Source organism: Bombyx mandarina, chromosome 25 (genome assembly GCF_030267445.1).
Source record: "Bombyx mandarina strain Sakado chromosome 25, ASM3026744v2".
In the NCBI taxonomy this organism is placed as follows: domain Eukaryota; kingdom Metazoa; phylum Arthropoda; class Insecta; order Lepidoptera; family Bombycidae; genus Bombyx; species Bombyx mandarina.
The window spans coordinates 6,928,514-6,947,933 of NC_143231.1; the positions used below are offsets into that span (position 1 = coordinate 6,928,514).

At 38.8% G+C, this 19,420-nt stretch overlaps 1 protein-coding gene across 1 annotated transcript in view; it reads right to left on the reverse strand.

Moving 5' to 3' along the window:
- The window catches only part of Enoph (enolase-phosphatase E1), a 37,199-nt gene that overhangs the window by 3,664 nt on the left and 14,115 nt on the right, over nucleotides 1-19,420 (reverse strand). Inside the window, exons 18-23 of the mRNA XM_089738659.1 lie at nucleotides 9,811-9,825; nucleotides 8,170-8,325; nucleotides 7,545-7,687; nucleotides 6,671-6,930; nucleotides 5,926-6,077; nucleotides 2,277-3,899 (exon numbers count right to left, since the gene is read on the reverse strand). Coding sequence (XP_089594785.1) covers nucleotides 2,286-3,899; nucleotides 5,926-6,077; nucleotides 6,671-6,930; nucleotides 7,545-7,687; nucleotides 8,170-8,325; nucleotides 9,811-9,825 — 2,340 coding nt within the window. The 3' untranslated portion in view covers nucleotides 2,277-2,285. The remainder of the gene's footprint in view (nucleotides 1-2,276; nucleotides 3,900-5,925; nucleotides 6,078-6,670; nucleotides 6,931-7,544; nucleotides 7,688-8,169; nucleotides 8,326-9,810; nucleotides 9,826-19,420) is intronic.

The window sequence follows — 19,420 nt, forward strand, 5'->3', positions numbered from 1 at the left end:
GGTCTTCCATGAAGACGGAACCCTGTTAGTGCAATAAGAGAGGCGATACAAACGCGTTAGCGCAGGTGTCAGCTCAGGGGCGCACGTTTTCAAAACCACTGCGGGGATGCCGTCTGGCCCACTCGACTTATGGACGTCCAGGAGTCGGAGCTCCCGCCTGACTGCACACTGTGTGAAGCAGATATCCGGCAGGGAGCTATCACACCGGGGGATGTTCGGTGGTGTGGCACCCCCGTCGTCCACAGTCGAGTTCGAGGCGAAGAGTTTGACCAGAAGGTCAGCCTTCTCTTTCGCGCTGTGGGCCAGATTGTCATCGGACTTGCGCAGTGGTGGGAGACTTGACCTGCAAAAGTTTCCTTCTGCAGCTTTGGCGAGCGACCAAAAAGCACGGCTCCCGGAGGGATAGCTCTTCAATCGCTCGCCAACTCTAGCGACGTGCTCCGACTTTGCCTTGGCAATCACCTTCTTGTAGGACCTGGAAGCGGCGTTATATTTCCGCCTTTCCCCTGAGATGTTAGGATCCCGACGTCTCCTGGCATTATCCCATGCCACGTATGCGGACCGCTTGAGGTGTGCAGCATCCCTGCTGGCATTGTTATACCAGGGTCTGCTGCGACCCCCAACGGGCACTTTAGAGGAGGGAATAAACAATTCCATCCCCTGGAGCACCACGTCTTTAAGACGGTCCGCACAGACGTCAGGATCAGCAGAGGAAAAGCAGAACCGCCCCCATGGGTAGGATGCGTAAAATTCACGCAATCCATCCCAATCTGCTGACATATACCGCCAAACTCTTCGATACCCGGTCGTCGTTCGACGATCAGGACGAGAGAGTGGTACGGCAGCACGAATAAGGCAGTGATCAGACGATCCAAGCGGAGCGTCGACCACCACACTGTATCCGGCCGGATCTGTGGTCAGCAGAAGGTCCAACAAAGAAGGCTCGTGCCCCTCGATATCTGGGACACGGGTGGGCTGTGTCACCAGCTGGGAGAAGCCGTAGGCCAAGGCGAAATCGTAGGCAGTCCGACCCGGGAGGTCAGTGGTTCTGGACCCCAACCACTCTTGGTGATGAGCGTTAAAGTCTCCAAGAACCACCACCTCCGCAGATGGGTACTGCTCAAGCACGCGGTTAGTCCCCTCTTGCACATGCTCAAACAGAGCTGAACCTGCATCACTGCTGTGGGACCTGTACAGGCACGCGTAGATTCGGCTACGGCCCCCGTGATCTACGCGCAGCCACAAGAGGGACAGGTCCCGTTGTTCGAGGCCCCGAAGACGGCGACAACAGACATCAGCCCGGACGAATACGCACACCCCGGCTTTACGCAGGAAGTTGTGCTCCAATACGTAGCCGGGGTATTCAAGGTATGAGGTATCATCCGGAGCAGATATCTGCGTCTCCGTTAAAAAAAGCAGGGCAGGCTGCGCCGTCTCAAGGTGGTGGTGTACGGCGTCAAGGTTGCTATGTAGGCCCCTGACATTGCTGAAATCCACATTAAATGTGGAATGGGGAACCGCCTGTGAAACCCTTTTCTTTTTCTTTGTCGACTTCATGATTTTAAATTTTCGGAGAGTAGGATTAGGAGAGGTAGGATGTTGGAGGTGAGATCGAGGTAACACCTGAATGAAGCGCGGAACATAGTACGCGCTCAACCACGGGTTGCGTGAGAGACTGACGCAGGGCATGGAAGGGCCCCCAGTCCACTCTGCGTGCGATCGCCGGGATCCACTCCGGTCTCCGACTCCGGCACGACGACCGCACGACAGGATTTTACACCGGTTGGCGGGACAGCTTCCCGGGGCGGAGTTTAGTAGAGACACCCGGGTTCAGGTCCCCTACTGACCGGCGGGCGGCAGCGGGTACCGTTTCACTGGGTCTCCCTATACCCCCGTCAAACAATCACGCCCCGTGAGTTCGCACGCACGTCTGCTCCGCAAGTTCCAGGCGTCACCAAGACTCACCCCCAACAAGGAAGGGGAAAGGAAAGGGATAGAACTGGCTCACCATCCACACGCCGGAACACAGCTAGGCTATTTGGCGGCGGACTCTAGTTGGAGGGTGGTCGCCAGCCAGTCGGACTAGGTCCTACCACCGGTTATGTTTTCGGCTCCCGTTTAGCACCACCCAGGGGTCACTTGTAGGGAATCGCGGGTTAAACCTACGGAAGCGGGAAGCACCAACCCCCTAATCGTTGCTACGTTGAAATGTTACGGAAATGGACGGCCAAAAACTTACCCTGTGTAAAATAATAAGAATGTTATGATTCACTCACAAAGTCATCTTATGCTACCGACGGTTGCTCTACTGGATCATTGCAAGATTCTTCAGCTGCGACTGTCTTTACTTTAATTTCAGAGATTTCAGTCTCTGATTTTTTGTCGGTATTTACTTGCTCAGCCACATCGCCATTGGCACCATTCACTTCTTTACCGTTTTCCGCGGACAGTCGTGCATTTAATTCTTCATCTTTAGCCGAATCACCGTTTAAGTTTACTTTATCATTACCATTCGCAGAGTTTCCGTTAACTTGTGCGTCATTATCACTTTCTACTTTAACTTCGTCTACTTTTTCCACTGTCGTATCAGTAGCTTCTGTTTCATTGGCACAAATTGCTTGAACATTGTTTGTATTGGTCGCTTCTGGTATATTATTATCTGTCACTAGCTCTTGTTCCATTTTCGTTTCTTCTACTTCTTTACTTTCAGAAGCCGCACTTCTTTCGTTTGTATCCAGTTTTGTTGTTTCCTTTTCGATTTGTGGCACACTTTCGATAATTTCTTTTCTGTGTTCGCCTATTTTTTTGTCATTGTCTGCGGACTGTTCGTCTTCCTCGACTTTGTTCTGTTCCTGGTTATCAACTACTTCTGTTCTTTCAACAGTCTCTTCCCTTATATTCTCCTCTGTTTTCATTTTAATTTCTTCTTCTTTATTTTGGCTTTCAATGGCTAGTTCTTCAGACGGTTCTGCTTTGCGGTCATCAGTTTTCTCAATAGGATTACTTTCTGTATTTTCTAAAGGTACTGTTTTTTCACTAACATCCTTTTCATTACTCTTGGGGTCTGACACAATAAGTTGTTCATTTTCGCAATTTTCTGCTGTCGAGATTTTCGAACTAGCCACTCCATCTACAGTTTCACTCTCTCTTTTCGCACCATCTTGCACACCTAGTTCCATTTCTGCCTCAAGTATTTTTTCAATAATATTATTAGAATCGATATTTTCCGTGTCCATTGTCTCCTCAGGAATTGAGTTAAGTAACGGTTTCACAGGAATGCTGTCGAGATTAGTAACATCCTGTACTTTAGATAAAATTTCATCACATTCCTTATCTAAAACTTCTCCAACATTTTTTAGTTCTTCAATGTCTTCAACTGTTTCCGGTTCCTCGACGATAGGTTCAATGTCCTCAATGACATCAGCTACTTCAGTTAAGTTTTGTTTATCATCTAATACCTCTTCTATTTCAGTAATAGTTGCAGGTGTAGTTTTCTCTGGAACAGATGCAGCTTCTGTACAAACTTTCTCTATAGGGAGTTCTAGAGACTTTACATCTGGAATGGGATCCTCTTCCATTTTTTCAGTCTTTGTTTTCTCTTCAGCTTTGTCCACTGTTTCTTCAATGACTACTGGTTCTATATCAATAGCTGTGGCCTCAGCAATTTCTGTTTCTGTTACCTCTTCAACAATTGTTTCTATGGAATCATTTGTTCCCTTTGTTTTTGTCGAGTCATTTGCTGGTACTGCAACAGATTCTTCAACTTCCATTTTTTCTGGCTCTTCCGCCGCGTTTTCCGCAGTAGCATCCTTGGCAGTAGTTTCTACTATTAACTCTTCAGAATTTGTTTTACAATCGTCATTAACATCAGTCTTGGGTATTTTGGCAGGTATTTCTTCCTGAAACACAAAATAGATCTTGTTAAATCTATTGGATTTAATGAAATTTCACTTAACACAACAAAACATTTTTGCACTTGAATGGACACCTAACCAATAAAACTTTCAATAAACCACAATCGTTAGATAAGACCAAAGTACTACAACAAATTTTTAAAAACAAAATTACAATTACTTGTGTATTAAAATTTTCAAATTTATATTTCTCTTTACAAATGAGTTATGAGCACTAAAGGTTTGCAGTCATATTCACTGTAGCTATGTTTTCGAAAATTAACCGAAAAAACAACAGATTGATATAGTAGTGATAAGAAATGACTATATCAGTAACGTTGTGATATGACAATGAATGTAAAATAGTAAAAATAAGCCTGTTAATTTTAAATAGTTTATTTGTTTAAAATACACATTTTCATATACCAACATCTTTCATATTAGAGGATTCTTGTTTAAAAATTGATATTTTCTTTTAACAAATAAGACAGAGCGAAAAAAAAAACAAAAACAAATTTGGGTCTAAAATTATACAATATTGACTTGTGGCCATAATTTGATTAATTTATCAAGGCAAGTGAACGAAAACAATCAGATGTCTATATTGCTTATTTATTGTTGATAATTGTTAACATCTTGTAATATTTGTGGCAAGCAATAAATCACAACAATAGATTGATCTCTTTGAATTTCGGATAAAGACCATACTAAATTTTCATGAAATACTGTTCATAGTAACTTGTTATTTTAAAAATGTAAATTAAAAATATTGGAAAATCTTAAGAATAATATATGTCGGTGCAACGGTACTATTTGGTTAACTAAGATTAGTTAACTGTTTCCTTAATATTACGGATTTAAACAACTGCTTGTGACGGTATTCAAGAGAATTCTAAGCTACCTCGAAATTTTAAAATACGAGTGACTATTGTCGCAGAAAACATTCTGGCTCGAACAGTCGAACGGAGCGGAGTTCTCTGATGTTATCGCTGTACACTTGAAATTTAATAAATGGAATTCATTGGAAAAGTGAGTCTTGATTACTGTCACTATGGAAGGCAATGATAATGATGAATAGAATGACGACGTATATTATTTTATTTATTTATTATTCTACATAAACAAGAAAAAAATCTACAGTTAGATACGATGCCTATGACAACTTTGCACACGTAGATAAAGTGTAATTATATCGCGTATTTTTTTCATAATTCCATTTTAAATTAGTGTCTATGAATGGAATACTTTGTAAGTACTAAAAATATTTGACTTTTATGGCTGTCCAAAATTATTGTTTCGAGTTTATTACAAACAAGTTCTCACAATTTAATTAGCATTATGAAATTAAATATAAAAATATATTTTATTAGATTAGATAACGCTTTAATTGATGTTTATGTATTTTTGTTGTTATTTGAACATAATTTTTTTTATCTAGCAATATTAGTAAGGGGCCATCCATAAAGTACGTCACACGTTAATGGGGAGGGGGGGTATCACCGAAGTGTGACATCGTGTGACAAGGGGCATGGGGGGGTCAATACTTTTGTGACGTCACATGTTAAAATTTAAAATACTAAAACGCAAAGTTTGTATGTGAATTTTGTTTATGTTGATTTTATTAGATTATTATTTAATAAAAATAAGTAAAAAATGAAAATAGCTGTTTTCTCTCGATTATTTTGAAATACATACATAAATTTAAAAAATGTGTGACGTCACATCAGGAGGGGGGGGTTATAAAAATGTGACAACCTGTGACAAGGAGGGGGGGAGGGGTTCAAAAGTCCTAAAATTCGTGTGACGTACTTTATGGATGGCCCCTAAGTAGCTATTTTAAAAGGCAAACAATGCAAAGGCATTTTATGATAATTATATACATAAACGGAATTACAAAGAATGCATAAAAGCACAAAAATGCCACTGCCCAACTAGACTACTCACCTCACACAACATCTGGCTACATATTTATACTACAGAGTGCATGCATGAAGCGCTACTGGGGTTGTACATATGAAGGTCATCGTAGCACCTGAGTGTCGGGCTTGCGTTTGTTAGTAACGGTGAGCTGAGTGAAGCTGTGTAGTACAGGGTAGGCTGCCGCTGCTCCCTCGGCCAACGGAGCGTTCCCTTCGCGGCTCACTAGGGCCACGTTCACTCCGCTAGTCCGAGCTGCTTCTGCTTCTGCACAAATTTTAATTTTACTTTTAACTATTGAAATCCGGTACAACTTCGATGTAACTACAGATAAAATTTAAAAATAATAGTTTAAAAAAACTTAAAAAACACGCTTTTTTTACAATAAAAACATTTTTTCTTACACTATTTTCAAATTCAAATTTATTAAAATTTGTTTTCTATTTTTTAGTTGGATTTTCTATAAAAGCGTATTTTGTTAGTTTTTTAAACTATTATTTATTTATCATTTTTTAGTTGAATTTCATTTTTTTCTTTGTTTAATATTGAATTGTCCTTGGTCCTTAATAAGTATACCAAATTTCGAGTTAATCCGACGTTTTGAAGGGGGTCAAAATCATGTTCAAAGATTCAGTTACAAATATACATACGTCTGAAGCTATTAAAAGCGTATTAAAATACACCTACCACGAATCATGCACTACCTATGATATTATAGTTTGAAGATACTGTAAAAAAACTCATTCTGAATAGCTAACAAAAACCAGTCACCCTATCCAGAGAAAAGAGGCGGGATAAGATTAAGGGCACACAAAATTTATTTCTATGTAAATCTACTCTATTCTCCAAAGACGACTTACCTTTTTCAATATCAGTTAAAAACAAAATTTCCTCAGGTTTGCAACCTATTTTCTCGACAATGGCAGTGTAACTGGTAGCTTCCTGTTTAGCACCCACAGCAGTGTCGAAATGGCCATCGATGAGAGGAAGTAGGTCCCCAGCAGATGACTGGCCAAAAAGAAGTTTCTGGGCTTGGACGGATCCAGAGGAGTAGATGTAAATCTTATGACCCTCTACTGAACGCCATTGTTCAAGAGCCGGTAGCACATCGTCGTACACGCTGAAATTACATCATTTGTGCTGATATATATATAATGTATTGAAATTTTGTTTGGTTATTATGAAGCCACCCAAATAATGTAAGTAATGTAAAGTAAATGAGGAAGCTATCACTGACTGTCACTGGCAGTAGCAAATCAATGTCTTTGGTTGATTTATTTTTTATGATGGCATTATTTTTACAACAACCCTTCAACGACTTTAACATCACACCACAGTATAACATGAGACCACTGTGGCGGATTGTTTGGTACCATCATCATTCCTATGTCTGCAGGAAAGCAGTCAAGCGTTCCGGTTTCAAAGGAAGGGACGACCATTCGACAACAAAACAGACTTCACATTTCAACGCTGTGGCGACATTCACGTTGTGAAATAAAATTTCTATATAAATAAGATATTCCGTCAACAACTGAATACCACATGTACCAGTGAAGTAATTAAAGTAGACAACCAGCACCAACACCAGCTGGTTGTCTACCGTTGTTGACTTTACCAAGAGACAATACACAAGTCAAGGCATAATAGACAAGACTATCAGAATGTTTGGTCCACTATATGTTTGATGTAAGTTTTAAGATTGTATCAATTATAAATTTTAAATGAGCAACTAACTGTCCCTTGATGTCTCCCTTATCATAACCTTTTTTCCAGATAAGCCCCTGGAGTTGCTTCAGGGGGGCAACTTTACGGTCTGACGACATCTGCCATTTGACATTCTTAACCAGACCCTCGATTTGATCCTCTTTAGAAGCATCCTGAATTGAAAATTAATATTATACAGTAAAAAAATTAAATTTAATAATTGTGAAAATTGGGCAGCTCATGCTTTTACTGTTATTTAATTAATTTTTTATCTTTTATTTTATTTTAATCTATGAATTACCTAGTAAAGGCGTTAACAAGTTGTACTTGAACCACAGCTAAATTATAACATGGTACCCACTACCCACCCACCTTAAAATGCGAAATCTCGATGTCTCATTCCTGATCGATGAGCATGTGATATTGCGCGAAAAATTATGCAATGCGGTTTAAACAGGGTAATACCCGTTATTGCTTCGTAATTGAGGTTACAACCTCTCAATCACAAAGAAATGGCGGCAACCAGCTTTTATCATGAAAGATCTTCGGGCATCATTTGATTGTGCTAACACAGTCAGCAATGCCATTATTACAGTGAAACCATGTCAAATAGATGATGGATGCAAATAAACTAATAGTCATTGAATCATCTTACCTCTCCGGGAATGGTAACCAGTCCTTCAACACTCTTCTCCTGATCCTCGATAGCAAGCTTCCTCAAAGCGTTCACTGCTTCTTTGACATCCTCCTCATCCCACTGGGCATCAAGAAAATCTTTCACATTTTCTTCAGCATAAGGAAATAGTTTGTCCTGTAACAATAACGTCATAATTATAGTAATCGGCAAACTTCTTGAGCAAATGACCTTGACTGCGCAGAGCCGAATTTTAGATCACTTTGGTGGTGAGGGTGAGGCGCAACGGCAGGGGAAATCGTATCGAGCGCGTTATTGGTAGATCAGTCGAGCCTTGCGTCCCGCACCGCGCCCTCATTCCGCTTGCTCCCAAAAGTACGCTTGCGTACAGTGGAAAGTCTATCGTTATTAATCGTTAAGTTATTTGTTATAATTGCTTGTGGACTTTGTTGCCATTGCTATTTGTTGAGTGTTTGTTGATTTTTTATAAAACATACACTATGCCGTGACAAACTGGTGTAGTACTTAAAAGAAAGGGTAGAAAAATTGTGTACGATGTATATTGCTTCATTATAAAACAGGGGAAAAATGATATGGAAAAATTAAAACAGACTTCGGAAGCAACAAAAACATCAGTGAGTATTGTTAGGTGCATTATTAACGAAGCTAAAGGCTCTGGCTTGCTCGCCGTGTTTCGGACTCCGGGTAAGAAAAGATCAGGGAAGAAGAAAGTTACCGGAATGGATAGTTTCGTTCAATCTGTAATAAAAAGATGTAATCAGAATAACTATATAACAAGCAGCGAAACTCCGTACCGTAGAAAGGCTTCGAAAAATTTAAGGAAGATATAAATTTTAATGGCTCGGAATGAAGCTTACGACGAATTATGAAAGAGCTAGGCTTCAGATGGAAGAAAAGAACAGAAAATAATCGGAAGCTGGTAAATGAAAAGAGTAACATTCGATTACTACGAATCGAATGTCTTCAAAAAATAATTAATTTAAGACAAAAAAGAAGACCGAATCGACCGAGTTGTAAACTACGCCGATGAGCCCTATGTCGACTCATCACGATGATAGCGACTCGGGTGATGAAAACAGTGATGATGATGATGGTCAAGATAATGATAACGAAAAAAAAATTACAAATACCAGCTTCGCTTCAACTGAACCAAGACCTGGCAACACCTCTAGTTTTGACTTAATATAAGGAATATCTATTTTACCCCAAGATTAAATTATTACAATTATTAACCTATATGTTTTGTTGGTGTTCTAATAAATATATAAATAAATACATATGTTGATTTTAATAATTTAATAGAATTATGACGCAGAGTAAGTAATGTTTTTGCACGTGAGTGTACCATGCGCAAACTTACCCCCACTACGTCAACAAATGCTCAAGAAGTTTGCCGGTTATTATACTTAGTTTACTTTTTTAAACCATCAAAACTTTGCATGAATGTTTTTTTGTTAGCGCCCCTGAATGTTGCGCCCAGGGACATAACCGAAACCACAGAGGGAAATTCATACCAAAGCCGGATGCTATGTGACAAAAAAGATCTCTGGAAACGCACTGTGGATAAACGCAGTGGTTCTAGATAGTATGAATGAACTCTTACACCCGTATCTTTAGTCGTTTACACGAACTTAACTCGACTCGACTCGACTCAACCTCCAACGCGCGTTTTGGTATGATTAGTCGTAAAAATAAACTCCACTCAAACGTCCTTGGAAAAATTTCCTAACCGGAGTGAAGTAAGCGAACTGTCAAGTCAAGGTACGTCGCGACGTACCTTGAACGTTCCTCAAGGCTGGTTTTCTATTCATGTCCAAATAGTATGTGGACCGCAAATGGAAATATATGATATTGTTGTGCAATGGCCTGGATCTGTGCATGATTCCCGCATATTTTGATAATTTAAGTTTGATAATATTTATAAAGTAAATAGTTCGAGGTTAGACATTTGAAACTTTTTATTTTATTTACCTACATAAGAGACATATTTTGCTTACTACCTGATAAATAAAGTCACAGCCTGGCCACGGGACATTCGCCGATACGAATATTCGCGCGGTGCGAACGGCGAAGCGTCTAGCGACTAAAATAAGAGCATAGAAATGTACCTAACAAGCCACGCGCACGGGCGACCGGCGAAATGTACCGAGCGAATCGCGCGATGCGGCGGGCGAGCAAAACAAATGCATGAATACGGACGGCGCGAGCCACGGAGTCGAGCGGTAGTCGCGGCGAATAGTACAGTGATTAAATGAGTTTAGTTGTTTTCGCCGCGAAAAATTAAAACCGAAATTTTTATATTTTTTATTTATTTTTTATTTTATATTTTTAAAGTCGTCGTGGCCTAACGGACGTCCGGTGCAATCGTGTTGAGCGATGCACCGGTGTTCGAATATCAGGCGGGTACCAATTTTTGTAATGAAATACGTACTCAACAAATGTTCACGATTGATTTCCACGGTAAAGGAATAACATCGTGTAATAAAAATGAAATCCTCAAAATTATAATTTGCGTAATTACTGGTGGTAGGACCTCTTGTGAGTCCACACGGGTGCGTACTACCACCCTGCCTATTTCTGCCGTGAAGTAGTAATGCGTTTCGGTTTGAAGGGTGAGGCAGCCATTATAACTATACTTGAGACCTTAGAACTTATATCTCAAGGTGGGTGGCGCATTTACGTTGTGGATGTCTATGGGCCAGTAACCACTTAACACAAGGTGGGCTGTGAGCTCGTCCACCCATCTAAGCAATAAAAAAAAATATAGCTGAAATACTAGCTAGACCAGCTATTTGGAAGTCTAGCCACCCAAAGTATTTCTCGTACTTCTTGTGGAATTCTCCATCTATAGGTACACTCCGATTCTTATTCAAATCATGTACTTCACAATCTTTTCCAAATAATAGGTCCTGAACCAAAAAACTATTAATTTGTAAGCAATATCGAGATAATTTCGATATAGACATTTCGCTGTCGGACTTCCTTAGTAGTCGCGGCGGCGAACGTGAGTACCCGTGGCCTGCAAACGGTGCTGCGCGAACTGTCGCCTCGTCCACCGCTTCGCTGTTCGCACCGCCGATCCCCGTGGCCAGGCCGTCAATGCGATTATAAGTTTTATTTATATAATAATAAACTGGTGGTTGTGGAAAAGCACTTCAACAACACGATGCAACCAAAATCACACAAAAGCGGCGAATAAAAATACAAAGCCGGATCCGAAATCTAAAATAATAATAGGTTAGAAAGTAAATAATACACTTTCAGATTTACCGCACGCACACATATTTACGAATAACAGCAACCAAAACATCAAACAAGTTCATCTAGTGTCAAACAGACAGCGGCACCTTGACTTTGACATTAAACAATGACTACAGAACTCTATGGGTTTGATGCTAGCTTGATCAAATTTTCATCATTATTACCTCACTCGAGGACAGTTGAGGATTAATGTAATGGTCGAATAAAAATACCAAACTCGAGTATGTTTGGAGGGAATTATTGAGCATCATCGGATGAGTTAAGAGTGGAGGACTATTTTACGAAACGTCTAAAGATACGGGCATTACTCTTGTGACGGGCGGTAAGATGGTAAAAACGAATAATCATCTCAAGCAATTAATTACTCAAAGCACTCCACATGGAATATGATACAGAGAGAACCGAAGTCTTTCCGTAGACGTTCCAATCGACCCGTGAGAATAGGATTATCGACAATCCAGACGGCCATCTCCTGTATAAGCAGCTTGTCTTCTGTATAGAATTAAATAGAAAGTCATTCTCAACGGCAACGGTCCTAACGGTCTGATTTCTAGCAACTTGTTATAAAAAGTATTTCCACTTTTAAGCGCCATTAATAGTTAATATAATCAAGGAATAATTGGTGCGAGTTTTCCAAATAAAACGGAAATTTCAAATATTCACTCAATTATGTTTACGACATATGGCGCAATGGTTCATAAATTCAAATGTATGAAATCAAAGAACGTCGGGCATGTCTCTTAAAAGTAGGTAGGTGTACATGCGCGAGTGAACCCCATTGATCGGGTCGAGCGTTCAGTTTCAAGAGTGCGCCTGTGATGAGAGTAAATTTAATTTAAATTGCATGAGTTAAAATTTTAGGGATGTCTCAAAATAAATAAATGAAATAATGTGTTTAATTAGTATTAAAATTATAAGCGGTTATATATTTTAGGATCAATTGACTAAATACTTTTTGCGAAATAGTGTCTAGTTAGCAGTCTGACGATAATTTAAGCTAAGCACACGTCAAATGATTGTATAGATTTTCTTTTCTTACGTTTCCGAATGAGGACATAATATTGGTCGGGTATCAAATATTTAATATCATGCATTAACTTTCTAAAGCAAATGAAATAATGTTGACATTAAACAAACCTTTTTATAAACGAATTTCAGAATTAATACAATAGACATCTAGTTCGTTCATTAAATATGCGTTGATTTTTTTTTCGGTCAGAAGTCTTTCATTGACCCTGTTCAGAGTTTCAGACTTTAGAACCGGTTCCACAATGTGTTCGGATCGCACCGCATCGCCAACCGTGATTTTTTAATTATCTAACAACCCTATTTTTGTCGCCAAGTAAATAGTGTTGGCAAATTTACGTTCGTTGTATTTATTATATACAGTAGCAGGTATCAACGAGAATAAGCCCGAAATATAATTTTCATTAACTTTACTTATTACCTATTAATATTACTTATTACCTATTAATATTCAATCTGATATACTGGATTCGTAAAGGTCGATTTTTAACAGTCCGGCTTGTTGCACTATAGAAAAGGTATCTTATAAACCCCCAAGCAAAGCAAATTGTCCCTTCGAAATAAGGTCACACTCTACAAAACTTGCATACGCCCCGTCATGGTATGCAAGCGTAGTGTTCGCTCACGCGGCCCGGACCAACTTGAAGCCCCTTCAGGTTATTCAATCCCGATTCTGCAGGATAGCCGTCGGTGCACCATGGTTCCTGAGGAACGTGGATTTCCACAATGACCTGGAGCTCGACTCTGTCAGTAAGTATCTACAGTCGGCATCATTGCGCCATTTCGAGAAGGCGACGACATGAAAACCCTCTTGTCGTGGTCGCTGGAAACTACTACATACTCGATCCTGTAGACCGAACAGTAAACAGTCGACGCCGCCCAAAGCACGTCGTTACGGATCCTCCATCCATTAACGGTGCTTTTAGGCACCACAAGCACCAATCACCGTCCTCGTCGAACCCGTCGCTTGCGACGAAGGGCTCGGCGAGCGAATTAACCCATAGACACAGCCCACTGAGTTTCTCGCCAGATCTTCTCAGTGGGTCGCGTTTCCGATCCGGTGGTAGATTCTGCAAAGCACTGCTCTTACAAGGGTCAGTGTTAGCAACACTCCGGTTTGAGCCCCGTGAGCTCACCTACACACGATAGAATGAAGCTGAAATAGCCTCTCAAGGCTATCAGCATAGGTGGAAAAAAAAACGCCCACCATCACACAAACTAAAATGAACAACAACATTTTTATGTGGCCCTAGCGCCGATTTTTCTTTCTTGGCGTTTCAGTCGAAAATAATACTAGATTCTTACTTTTTTCCATCAGACTAGGCCAGTTTATGAATGAAAGCTACTGCATTACTAGCTAGCTAGCTGTAGTAACGAAATTTACATATTATTAAATTTGTTTATACCCTTGTACGCTAATACGTAATGCAAGGTTATTTTCCAAGCAGTAAAACTTTTAAAACATCAAGTACAATAAAGGTGGAAGTTAGATCTAAAAATAAAGTTTTAAATTTAATCATTGTGAAATGTATTTGTAACGAAACTTTTAATTTGCCATAAAGTGCTACCCAGCGAAATAGCACTCTACAATGCGTATAATACAAGAGATACAGGTTTTAAAAAAATCATTTAACAAACTACAATCTATCTAACACAGTGTATCTAAAAAATACTTTCTGCAAGCCTGTCCTCTTGTTATCGCTATACATGTATGAACGATCAGACGTCCCACCTGATATGAAGCGTTAGAGCGGAGCCTGATAGATACCATAATATGGACCAGCATATACCAATGTAAATGATACTCCGCTTGTAATATTTTATTTTTTATTACTTTGATGAGTAGACGAGCTCACAGACCACCTGGTGTTAAGTGGTCACTGGAGCCCGTAGACATCTACATCGTAAATGCGCCACCCACCTTAAAATATAAGTTCTAAGGTCTCAGTATAGTTACAACGGCTACCCCATCCTTCAAACCGAAACGGATACTGCTTCACGGCAAAAATAGGCGGGGTGGTGGTACCTACCTGTGCGGACTCACAAGAGGTCCTACCATCAGTAAAATCAAAGTCTCAATTAAGGCTATTCTACTCTTCAAAACGAAACAAGCAAATACACCGAAGTCCTAAGAATACCGCATACTAATGAAATATAAAAAAAGACTAGATAGACTACATAAAATTTACTTTTCGCGGCGTGACCATCTCTTATACTACAAAACTAGGTGAACGAACTGCGTGACTTGCCGCCTTATCCAAACCGGATAGAGCCTACCTACCCGACCCAATACACTTAAGACTGTTTTTAACTCAAAATTTTGCTCCAATTATTTTTTAAACATTTTCATTCGAAGGATACCGGACGATATTATGAAAACTGCACAATATGTAATGCGCTTTAAATTTAAAAATAACACGAGAGCAATTTTAAATTGTAAAAGTGTGTTTACTAATAATTAAAATTGAGATATCCAAGCCCATATTAGGTTGTGCTCAAGCGGGTACTCATGCTTAACAGCATATTCAAAAGGCGCTTAATTTAATAATGATCTGGGTAACAAATGTATTGACCGCTTGCTAATTTGCTAACATAAGCTATAGCTTGCTAAATATAATTTTATACGCGGGACGGTTGGCAGTGCTATTTATAAATAAAAAAACGAAACAGCGAGCTCAAGCTTCAAACGAGCTTAAAAATAATAATTTAAGCTTTAAAAGCTATAATTTTTAACAAAAAAATATAGTTAAGCTTCTAGAATCTAGATGGTATTAAAACACTTTTATATATAATACAGCAATCCACCTATTTTATTAGTGTGGAAGAGACGGTTTTAATCATAGACATATCCGACCCAGGCGACGGGGCAAAGCAAAGTCGCCGCCGTCGCCCGAGATATGTCTTATCGAATCTCTCGGATCCGGTCTCACTGCTTTTAGGCTCGACGAGTTAGTTTTGTTCTGTCTGTGCTGGTTCGACTAGCTAAGTAAGCCATAGACACAATCCATTGAGTTTCTCGACAGATTTACGAGTTACTGGTGGTAGAACCTCTTGTGAGTCCGTACGGGTAGGTACTACCACCCTGCCTATTTCTGACGTGAAGCGTTTCGGTTTGAAGGGTGGGGCAACCGTTGTAACTATACTGAGACCTTGGAACTCATATCTCAAGTGGTGGGTGGCGGCATTTACGTTGTAGATGTCTACGGCTCCAGTAACCACTTAACACTAAGTGGGCTGTGAGCTCGTCCACCCATCTCAGCAATAAAAAAGAAAACTTCAGTGGGTCGCGATTCCGATCGGGTGGTAGATACTGCAACCCACAGCTCTTGCTAAAACCATTGTCCGGAAACTCTCTAAGATTGAGTCCCGTGAACTCACCTACCAGCCATAGCGTAGCTGGGTTAGCCCCTTGAGCTACCAGTGAATAGTTAGAGGGGGAAAAAAGATGTATAAGACCATATGGTTTGTAAGTCTCTAGCTAAAATTAAAGAATAAATGATGGGACCCCCATTTTCTGTAACTGTATAATTTACTTCTATCTACTTTCCCATGATGCATCCATGATATGTACAATTCTAATGTAACTAAGAATAACTAGCTGTGCGGAAGAATTCACGTCGTGACGTCATCTGTGGCTTCCAGTAATAGCTTAATATCGAGAGGTCGTGAGCTGGCCTTGCTAGGTAATACATCTGCAGTAAGCAATTTTTTTTTTCATTTACTTCAGATTTTGCATCCATATTAAATTCATTAACATTTCATGTATAATAATAATAAGGGATAATCCAGTAGGGAGCAATTATGGCCCAACCCTACTTTATTCAAAAAGAGTGATCAGATTGTTCTATTGCAAACACAAAAAGAGAGCAAAGATGAGGGTCACTGTTAATACAAAATTGAATGTAGCCTTGAACTTATATGTTTTAAACATTAAATTCAAAAAAGGTTGCAAACTCTTTTTACTACATTAGTAATGTGGTTAAAATTTAATTTAAAGTATTTTTTCAATTTTAAAATAATATAATTAATATTAACAGAACTCAAAAGTAATTACAGGCATTTTTGTTGAACTTGATGATTTAAATTTATGTTTATTAAGTTTACAAAGATAATAAAATAATTGTTGAGCTTGTATACCCTTTAGGCATCACAACATAAATGTTGCCACCCACCACGAGAGATGAGGCCAAGTCTTCATTTCTATAACTACTAGAGAGATCTCAGTATCAATTTCATCCTAAAATCAATCCTTACACCTTCCACAACACTATTCAATGTTTATTTAGTCTGCACTTTTTTTAGGAAGTCAGGATTACTGGTGGCCTTTAGCCCTTTCCAGTTACACCAGGAAACGTGGATAGCACTAGCTCAGATAAGAGCTCACTGTTGTCTGGTATTGGAATACTGGTATCTTGGTTATTTGATTACATTAATTATTTACTTTATTTTTAAGTTAAGTGTCGAAAGCCCATCAAACATGTTTTGCTTCTACAGAATCATGGTGTCATTTATATTTGTGAACTCATAGCAATAAAATTAAATTAAATTGCAGTGTTTCTGATTACAGATTGTTTTCATTCTCTACATATTAATGACTCTGCATCATCAAAAGAGTAATCTTATGAAAATTGTAATTTCCAATATCAATTGCTGTAATTGTAAATGCAAAATGTACTTTTCATCAAAAACGTAAAGTACACACAGACTAAATAATTTTATATCTTTTAAAAATTATGATTTTATCAAAACTTCATTATTTTTAATTTATATTGCTGAATAAATTCATTGCTAGTAATAATAACAAGCGTGTCCTTGGTAGTATTTAATCTTTGTTATCATTCACTTTTCATTTCAGAAAAAGAATGCATAGTAATGTTGCCGCGTCTTACAAACGTTAATTTGAGTTTTTTGTCTTTGTCTTAATTCAATCGTCGCGAGGTGGGTGTGACTGAGACGGCATATACATAGTGATGCTTATAACTGTATGTACATTTTTTACAAGCCAGCTGCTACGAACAGCTGTTCATGCCGGTAGTCATAATCCAACCTTGTGAAATTTGTTTCAACTAAGTTGAATGAAGACGTCATTTATTGAAATTGAAAATTAAAAACATTAAATTAAAAGCTAATCTATCGTCCACTACTAATTACTACGGCTACTGTTATTAATACCAGTTCAGTTAGCTAAAATTACACGAAAATAATGAATTTGTATTTTAAATGCAGGATGTAGTCGAAAAACGAATAAAACAGACAATGAAAGCGGCATGAAAGGGGGTAGGTACCATTTTGATTTCGTCCACCATGTTGCGAATCTTAAAACATGACTGCATTTTTTATAAATTTATAAAATTTCAAATGCATATAATGCAGTTTATGTCGAAATAGATACGCAAATTAAACAAGAAACATGCATTAAAATAAAACACCGGCCGGCTATTCATCAGACCTACCTTAACAAAGCTGATCGAAGTTGTAGTTCCTTCAATATCAAGAAGCAAAACTTTGCTTTTCTTAACAATATCGCCGATTACAGTATTCTCTTTTGCCATTTCGACAGATCCACACCAGCTCTGCCGGAACTACTTTTATGTATTTCAAAATTTATTTGACTAGAACTCACACGCTTCTCCGCAAAAAAGCATTGATTGAATTGAATGCAAGGTTCGCCACACACACGGAGTGAACATGATCAAACAGACAGAGATAGTTGCTACGTTACGGGTCTTTAGAAAGGAAAATACGGGACAGAAAATAAAATGAAGAGGGATGGAGATCAGAAAAACGGAAGGATGTGTTTCAAAACAGTTCATCCAACATAACAACTAGAAACGTGTTACCAGCGACAAATGTTAATTTAAAGATCCAAATGGAGGATTCTGTAGATTATAACTAAATGCTCGATTTTCTAAGCAATAATTAGATTATCATATATAGAATTTGTTATATTTATTATTTTACATGTTACAATTAACAAAGATTTTAATCTCTAGTTTTAGAACATACAATAATATAATTTGTTATCATTATTTGAGGGTAATTTTGGAATTTGAAAGTCGATATAAATTATATTAGGTGATTTTGATTGAACCTGAACTAGGTGTGAAATTTTTAATGTTTATTTTGAAACCTAACTTAGTAACGTTTGTAGCCTGACACTTCTCATAGATTTTCGACAGATACTGCTATATTAATTGGACATAATAATATAATAGCCACTAGACGTTTAGGGTTATCGTTTATCTCTTTTTACTACACGATTCCAGTTGTTATGGCGATTTCGATCCGTCGGTAGATTTTGCGAAGCACTGGTCTCGCTAGAGCCAGTGTTAGCAGATTCTCTCAGGTTGAGCCTCGTGAGCTTACCTACCAGTCAGAACGTAGCTGGAATAGCCTCCTGGCAACCAGCGATTAGATAGGAAAAAAAATACCGTTATGCCAGCCACCGTTCCTTGAGCGACAGTGGAACTTTTCCGTATCCCATCCACAATAAAGCGAAAATGCTTTGTTTTCTGTCTGCTAAAAATAAAAATGAATTGCTGTTCGTTAGTCTCGCTAAACCTCGAGAGCGGCTGGAGCGATGTGGCTAATTTTGGTCTTGAATTATTTGTAGAAGTCCAGAGAAGGTTTACAAGGTAGATAAATATTAAAATACTCGGAATGAAATAAAAATAACAATTTTGTTTTTCCATTGATGTGTCCCCCGTCGGACGATTCCTTTTGTTTGTTTAAAGCTTATTTTATACAAAAGATTAGGTTTTTTATTTATCTATTGAGGCAATACGAAGTCTGCCAGGTCAGCTAATCTCTTTTAGGTATATCTATTCTATTATCTCTTAAAATTGACATGTAGTAAATAAGCAACGAATGCATTGTCCGGAAAATCTGAGCATGTCGCTAGAATTGACAACTGAAGACGTTCCCCGGTGGTAATTGCACTTTATTGTGATCATCACTACGGGTA